Here is a 9,002-nt window from a genome sequence, read left to right as displayed (position 1 = left end):
AGGTATTGAATGGTCCAAATTGTTGTATTTCATTGTTTATTGGTCATTATAGCTTTATTATAAAATTTACTGTGGTGTTTTTGTAGGGCTTGGAACGAATTAGGCAATTTACATGCAAAACATAGTTCGATGATTTTAGCAATTAAAGATACGTACACCACATAAGAATAGTGTTGAACCTATAATTAACTTACAAGTTCTCAACCTAAGAAATTTCATGCCTCTCAGAAAATATTTTCCTTTTTAAAACTTTTATGTTAAGAACTTCCATTGAACCCCACTTATGAATTAAGAACTTTCATTGTGTCCCATCTTTTAAAATTAATGGATATCTTATCAAAACCTAGGTGTACTGCAACCTTAAAACCTACTGTTTGTATATGAATACATAATCTGGTGCCAGAAGCAGTGGTTCTCAATGAGACCCAAAAGCCAGTGGGCTAAGTGCAGTATGTATATAGAGTAGAACAAATCCTGTTCATGCGTAGAAGACTGCCAATAATTGTAATTCATTTAAAGAAGAAACAACAGTAATAGTTTTAAATTATGGAGACCATACTATAACTTCAGTTTGTATGGAATTGAAACAGAACGTGGCATAATTCCTTTATTATGATCGGACGGTTAAAATTAAAGGTACAGCAACTGGAAACATAAACTTCTAACTAAAGCAAACATGACCTAAGAACTACAGTCAAACCTAGAAAATTGCCAAAACTCAGTTCATTCTAGAATTATAAAACATCATTAAATGTTTATCAAAAAATATAGTTGTTACAACAGAACATGTTTAAAACATGTAGAGTACCTCTTATGTATTGGTAAAATTTCCATAAGAAATATTGAAATGCACCTTATAAACAACTGATTATGCTTTACTGATTATCATCTATAACATGAAAATAAGCGTTTATGTAATGCACTTTCACTGGACAGATAGGTTTACAAATAGAGAGATTAGAAGCACTATGAATCCCTGTACATAGTAAAGCTTTCCTGAATGGTAAGTTACACTAAGTATCATTTGTAGATAAAATACACTATGAATCTCCAAGAAGATGCTCTGAATTGTAATCTATTATATTTATCAGGTCTATGAAACAAACAAAACACTCGCTTCATAATTTACATATAGTGTCTCTAAAGTTAAAAGGATAGGTACAATACAGTTATTTATAGTCGTCAACTGAATGATCAAATGTATCTTTCACAGTTCTTGCTTTTTTTTTTTATTCAAGCAAACCATCGAAAGTACGTAGGGCCTTACAGTTAGTTTCAATTGTATGTGCTATTCAGACAGATTAATTTTAATAAAATATATACATAATTATTTCTAAGTAATAATACCACATTATACATATAATCTCAGATGTATTTTATAAATGGGATAGAATCAACAAAATCCTCTAAAAATCTAATAAACCATGTGTCATACCTTAATGCTTTCATCACATTCAGAGATAAAGGTGTCTCAGGTTAATATAGCTTCACAATTTGTTTTACAATGTCTGCATATTTATAAAAAGAAAACGAACAACACTACAAATTCCAAGATATCTAAATGTTCATGTTGTATGCAGTGCACTGATTTAAAATTCTCAGCACTGGAAGTCCCTTATGATTTTATGTAAGGAAAAATGCATTACGTACTGTATACATATTCATATTTTTTTAAACAATACTGTATGTACATTCATTGATTAAACAAATCGTCTTAATTTCTGTTCTTCGAGGAAAGTAACTGCATGGATTATTTATTAGAAAAACAAATTGTCATATTCTGCACTTTGAGTAAAGTAACTGCATGGATAAGAAAGTTGTGGTGTCCTTTGCATAATTAAGCACTAATTTCAAAATAGCCTAATCATTCCACTTTGTTAGTATTGCCCCCATATCAAGTTTCTGGTAAGTATTGCATTAGCTAGGATGATAACAGTTTTAGTGTTTGTTATTTGAATATCCCACAAACTGTATTTATCAACCTGATAAGTTGGTTAGTAACGCGTCTGTTTACTTTAGATACTAAGTAGATTTTGTCGCTCTTATGGCTGGCCAAAACTGTGAGCACATAGGAACTCTTGAGTATTAATAATACGGTAATGTTGAAAACATAGTGGCACTACTGTCGAGGTACAAAATTTTTCTCAGGCATTATGTATAATAATCTAATAGCTGAAGTAGCAAAATAAATATGTTAAGGTGTTTACAGTGCAGCACATAAGTAACAGTGTATCGTGTAAGGGTATTTAATGCAACTTTGTTTACTGAAGTACACTCCAGAGATTGTACAACACTTATGTTTTCAGTCATACTCATCTGGTATTCCCTTTTACTAGCCAGAGTGATTCACAGATGGTAATTCATGTTTCAAATCAGTCAGTAACTTTCAGAAACCATAAATTTTATAAAAATGAGTGATTAATGTTACCATACTTTGTTGACGTAGTAATCCATAAGATCCCTTAAAAAGATCATTTCTCCTGGAAACAATGACTCAAGCTAGTTGGTTGCCCCCAAACTTGAGACAGTGCTTGTTAAAAGTCAGTTCTGTAAGAAAGTGTACCTTGGGCAAGATTTTCTACACAGTACACTGATTTAAAGTTACAGCTTCTGTTATGCAACAACAGGTTATACTAACAACTTTATGGTTAGCTAGCCAAGGCCAGTATTATAACCCATACAACCACTAAGTTGAAAGCAGGACCTCATTAAAGCTACCCTTTACTGCGGAGGTGGAGCGTTAGGTTGGTAATGCGGGGTGTAGGGTGGAGGCTGCTGACCATCTGGAGCAAACCCTGAGGGTAGTGAAAGAAAGGATTAATGTTACAACTTCTTTTACCTACACCATCTTAGACACCTGGTATATACAGGAGTAATAGAGTACCTTATGCTACCAAGTTAGTGTTAGCTTGATAAAAGACATTTCTAAAGTGATTCCATGGACATTTTATTTAATGCACAGCTAAAAGAAGGATGAGATACTGGATTATTGGAAGCAAGACTTATGTATACGTAATACTTTAAAAGCGTTACATTTCTGCAATGTAATAGTTAGTGCTAAAGCCTGATAAAGAACTGCTGAAGTTTATTTACCCTTCCTTACAAGAAAGCATAATGAAACCTGCTTCCCAGAATTGCAGCCTTTATTGTACATTGTAATGAATTCAAACAAAAAATTAAAATAAATACTACTATACACACCTTATCGTCCTTGGGACTGTTGAAATATAAATTTTATATGATATTTCTTTATATGAGTAAATAGTTGTTCTAAGGCTTTTTATTTACATATTGCTTGAAAACTCACAGGAAAACAGTGAATTCAAATGTATTGAGGGTGTTCTGTGAATTGCACAGTTAATTGTGTAGAGAAAAAGTGGATCGTTGTATATGATGCAAAACACTTCCTTGGTGAATGATCATATGTAATTGTAGTCTGGTACGGGATTACTTATTACACAATTAGAAATAAGTTATGTGTTTTAGATGGATATGACTCAAGTTGGAAATTTTAAGATTACCATATGTTACCATCTTCAAAATTTGATTAAAATTGTTTACCAAATAAAAAATGACAACTTGGGAGTGCTACATGCAAGTGCTTGAATGCATGCACACGCAGAATAACTGCCCGTAAATGACACACTGGTGCTCATTCCACAATCACGAGCGAAAGCTCAGCACTTGGAAATTATGTGATGTTGCTTTCATGTTGAACACAAGTCGGCTTCCCTGACAGAAGTAATAGTTTTACCCTCAACAGGTGATTTTGTCAGTACATAATGTGATTAAATAAAAATCGATTTCACATTGGACTCTCCAAATATTTGATGTTTGGTCTAAAAATACCTTCTGGAGGAGCTGTTGCTACATATGGTGCTGCTTGAGGTGGATAGGGTGGATTTTGTGGCATGGGCATGGGCATGCCTGGTGGTGGTTGCATGGGCATCCCAGGAGGTGGTTGCATTGGGGGCAGCATGGGAATCGGTCCACCACCTGTTAGTAAGTTAGTACCCAGAAAGGAGTTAGTTCTCACCACCTAAAACTTTAGTTATCACTTAGAAAATTAGTTCCCATCAAAAAGAAATTTAATATCCATAACCTAGAAAATTAGTCTCCATCACCCAGAGTGACCCTTAGTGGTTGTGATTACTGTATAATATACTAGAAGTACAATTTAAATATGAAGACTGGGGATACTTAAGACATTTATGTACTGTTTTATTTTTTGGATATATTGGCACAATTAAATTTTATGAAGAAATAAGATTCATAGTTTAGGGTCACAACCACAAAGGATTTGTAACTCAGAAAACATAAAAGCTTTCACAAAGATGTTCTATATTTTGTTTTCGAGTTATGATTAAAAATCATCAGTGCAGCAGTGTATTAGACCGCAGCCTTATACAGGCTGTTCTTTTCATAGCATATGATTGCATTATTCTTATTAAATATGTACCAGTATTTCTTAAGAAGCAGGCTTTTCTTAAGACCGTAGACTCAGTCAGAATACACTGCTGCATATATAACATGAAAACGAAACATAAAAGGCATCTTATTTTACTGTCTCCTGTCTCTTGTAGTAAGCAATTTATAGAAGCCTGTTGGTCTGACGAAGCAATTTACAGAAGCCTGTATTTCTGATGCTATATCTTTGGGGAATTATGGTCTGTAAACTTTCCTCAATCTCTTTTCATTCTGGAAGTCGCTTTCAAAGTTTGAAGTTTTTTTATATTCAGATTATTACTATCATTCAAAGTTGTGGTTATTTTATCATACATATACAGGTATATACTGTAATTTCATAATTATAGGAGCAAAAATTAGAAGGCACTCTCAAATTTTAAAACTGCATATGACTTAGGATTTGACTCTACTACGTACACAGCGTTTTATGCTGTTGTCATTGGTACCTAGTGATTTAGCAAGATCCCTCAATTTACAATCGGTTTTGGTTTATATTTCATTAAAATTATCTTCTTTTGTTCAAGGTCAAAAATAGTATGAACTGTGGTAAGGTTTTTGACATCTGAATACAGTGTTTCTAGACTTCACATTAGTTTTAAGTCCAATAGCAGAGCCTTTGAAGCCTTAATACAGATTTAGGAAAAGTAAACTTATATGTACATTATTCTAATAAAGCTCATTACTCTATATGTATTACATAAGCATATGAAAACCACAATCAGCACATATGCATTGTTACTCGTGCTATCAAATCACATTCCTCTACAGTGAACAATAGAAGAAATTCACTTCATCAGTACTACTTTGCAGTAAATGGCATCTTTAAATGCGGTCTGTCAGTCAGTCATTCAGTCATGTTAATAATCTCACATAATTTATAAAAGCAAGGAGACAACATGGATAGGCTTAACTGAAGCACCTCTACGTAACCAAGCAGTGGTGGAATGGGTTACAGACTATTCAGTGTAGAAGCCATTAAGCCCTTACGTACCTTGTTGAGGAGGATATGGTGCATATCCTGGCTGTTGAGCGTAAGGATCTCCAGGCACCATAGGGTAATACCCACCTGGGTCAAGTGTAATAATAGAAAAAGAAAAATTGGCCACAGTAAGCACAAGGAAGCACATACAAAAAAAACCTCTGCTGCAGAGTACACAAAGGAGCAACATTTTTGACTTTTAACAGTAAACATTTTCCCTGTATTGTCTCATTTCACTACAGAACTACACTATACCAAATCTTTTTGACATACTACTTTTGTTATTTACTATTGATGAGTGGCAGTACATTACTAATGTACTGGGTATACATGCTGCAAAAATGTTCCCATAGTGTATCTCATGCAAGTTCTGAAGAGTATTTTGTATATGTGATTGTGATTCTGCACCTAATAAGCCACTGGTCAGCAAAGGCACTTTTGAAATATTGCAATGAAGATAATCAACTGTAAAATGCTATGGCAGTGCACTGAGAAATTTCATCTTGGTCATGTATTCCTTTGAAAGAAAATGATTGTATTTTGTATCCTGGAGGAAACACACAAAGTCCCCTTTTTAATGCTACTATACTGAATGGTTGGAATATAGTTATGTGATTAAAAAACATTAACAGGCTTGGAAAATTTTCATCTTTATCATTGATTAGTAGTTTAACCAAACAGATTTCAATTGTATGACCTTCACTTTGAGTAGTAGTATTAGATAGGAAAGCCTTATATATTCAAGAGCAAAAAATTTTTACATTTAAGAGCTATCTGGTTACATAGGTTAGATTTCTCCCCACACTGGCAGTTTGTAGCATGTTCTGCAGTAGTACAACTAAATTATAAAAAAAATGAAAGGCTAGTAGAGAAGCAATTTAGTGTCAACAGTATTTCAACATCGTTAAAAAAGATTTAATTGCTTTATATAATCCATCACTGCATGAATAATTCATCTTCATTTGTGAGAGACAGAAGTTGCCAGCAAATAATTTTTATAAATACTATTGAATAAAACAAATTCAGACAGCCACAACTTATACCTTTGATTTCTGTCCTGTAGCATTTACCAGGCATAGGGTCCTACTTTTGTCATGTTTTCCTCTAGTCTTTAGATCAGTATTACTGTATTATCTTCCATGGGTTACCATGACAAATAAAGTATAACAGTAGTACTTCTTTATGGTTACTGATACAACTACTTAACAGTCATGGCTCATGATAGTGTAAAATACTTCTCAGGTATATCCAATAGAAAGAGTCACCACTTTATTCTGACATAAAAATAATAAGAAAAGCAAATAGTTATACATGCATTGATATCAAATAAATGTACCATACCTTCATTTCAAAGAATATTACAAAATTAAAAACAGCTTGAATTCTAGGGTGTTTCAACTAAAGCACTGAGTCTAAAGTATATGTACCGGTACTGTGAAAGCGTGTAAAAAGATGTTCCCATAAACCTCAAAGCATGAAAAATTTGAGGTAAATTTTTCATACATGCAGTGATATTTGTTAGTGTCAAAAAATAAAAGAAATAGCAAAAGCAAGAGTTAATTTCAAATGATGGTCATAAAAACCAGTACGAAAGATCAGATATCTATAAAAAATTACTTGCCGCCTATATTATTTTATTTCCACTTACACAACTTACTTAACTGGTATTACTTTACCTTCCAAACCTTACATCTTTTCTTGAACTGTGTGTGTATGTATGTGTTTTATGTATGTTTATGGAAACCAGAGGTAAATATACTGCTGAGAGTAAAATAGCACCTTTTAAAATACTATTCCTTAATCTTAATTAGCACTTACAAAAATACGTATGTATTTCTCATTCAACAGGAATTTTAAATCTAAGTTTTATTTTACATCAAATTTGCTAGTATGTATACTATACTGTATATCCAATGTTACAGGTATTATTGGCAAGGGAATATTCAGTGTTACATATTCTACCATATAATGTATACTGTAGTTTACAAATGTCTCCTTAGAGATTCATCTTAAGTGTTACCTGCTGGTGGAGGGTAGGGCTGTTGAGGAGGACCATATTGTGACTGATCTGGTGGAGGGCCTCCTCCTGGGGGTATGTAAGTGTGCTGTGAACCAAAGTTGGGATCTTGCTGAATAGGGGCACTCTGCTGCATCTGCATCTGGCCACCGTGAGCAGCTTGCTGCCCACCACCAATGAAAGGAATTCCTTGGAAGCGTCCTCCTCCAAACTTGTTCATCATTTCCCTGGAAAAATGGAATTGCTAACTTCATCTCTGGTAGAAAGTATCACAATCACAAACTTACAAACTTACCAGAGCATCCAGTGATCTTAATTAGTATCGTGAAAGCCCAAAGACTGTAATAGTCAAGATATGTCGTATGTATGGAATATGGATGAGGATAGAACACCATGGTTGTCAACAGAGTTACTGTGCAAGGAAGACCTTTGGGTAGGCCCAACAAAAGATGAAAATTGAACCTCCTGGAGAGTCTTTTACTAGTGAACATTGAAGATCCATGTATGCAGACTGAATTGGTGCAAAACAACATGGAGGGTCTAGTACGAGTGGCATTGGGTTGCAGTGAGACTCGAACGTCAAAGGATTGAGGGAGGACTATTAATGACATTCATAAAGATTGTTGCTACTAGATTAAACTGACTTTGTGCTAGCATAGGCTGTTTGTTATTCAGGTTGTTGCTGTTAGATTACCCTGACTTTGTGGTAGCATAGTATGTTACTCCTTCAATGAAGAGTGCAGGCTGTTACTCCTTGAATTACTAGCACAGGCTGTTACCCTTTGAATGACTAGCACAAGATGTTACTCATTGAATGCTTTTATACCTATTTGAAAAACAATATTTATTCATAATGGAGATGTTTGAAGTAACATTCTATCAAAGACATTTATTTGAAATTACCGCCTAGCAAAAAATAAGTTATGTACTCAGAATATGAAAATAGGGTATACATATAGGAAAAAGGTTATATACTCTTACTTTATAATGAAATAAATTATTTTATTTAAGATGAATCTTACCTGCTGTTAAAGTCAGCCTATATCTTCACGCCGATTAGGCAAGCCAGCATTCAAACAAAAAAACGAATGGCTGCCCAGATGACTCTCAATTTCACTTGTTCTCCACCAGGTGTGTTTCAAATGTTTAAGCTCGTGTCAGAATTCTCTTTGCTGCCATTGTGCTTAGGCGAGTGTTGGTATTCTATGAAGTTTGGTTGGTTTGCACCTGTTTACAATATTGTAATTTCATTTTCGGTAGATCTAGGGTACTAATCCGCTGCGGCCTTGACTATGGCAGTTGCGGTTTTTCTATACAGTTTTACCTCCTGAACAAGAATTTTAAGTAATATTTATTCGGACGACTGTAATTAACCCTCAGGGGCTCGTCCTAAACACGGCGAAATACATTAGACGCCCCAATTCTTGGTGGCTTTTGTATTCGCCGGGCGAGCGATGCGGTCATGCGGAATGCTTCTGTAGAAATACCTCATTTTCCTAGGATGTCTTCCACTGGAAGCAAGACCATCAACATCAGGCT

General features: G+C 34.3%; 1 protein-coding gene across 4 annotated transcripts in view; it reads right to left on the bottom strand.

Moving 5' to 3' along the window:
- Positions 1 to 594: 594 nt before the first annotated feature.
- The window catches only part of LOC135205645 (proline-rich protein 2-like), a 47,544-nt gene continuing 39,136 nt past the window's right edge, over positions 595 to 9,002 (bottom strand). The window contains exons 4-7 of one of the 4 annotated variants that reach the window (XM_064236463.1): positions 7,467 to 7,690; positions 5,459 to 5,533; positions 3,850 to 3,996; positions 595 to 2,795 (exon numbers count right to left, since the gene is read on the bottom strand). In XM_064236463.1, the coding sequence (XP_064092533.1) occupies positions 2,722 to 2,795; positions 3,850 to 3,996; positions 5,459 to 5,533; positions 7,467 to 7,690 (520 nt within the window). In that variant the 3' untranslated portion in view covers positions 595 to 2,721. The remainder of the gene's footprint in view (positions 2,796 to 3,849; positions 3,997 to 5,458; positions 5,534 to 7,466; positions 7,691 to 9,002) is intronic. The other 3 variants (XM_064236464.1, XM_064236465.1, XM_064236466.1) reach the window with 3 other exon arrangements.

The sequence above is a fragment of the Macrobrachium nipponense genome, chromosome 24 (assembly GCF_015104395.2).
Source record: "Macrobrachium nipponense isolate FS-2020 chromosome 24, ASM1510439v2, whole genome shotgun sequence".
NCBI lineage: Eukaryota > Metazoa > Arthropoda > Malacostraca > Decapoda > Palaemonidae > Macrobrachium > Macrobrachium nipponense.
Note: the sequence above shows the minus strand (reverse complement) of the source record. Positions and strands in the feature narration are given on the sequence as shown.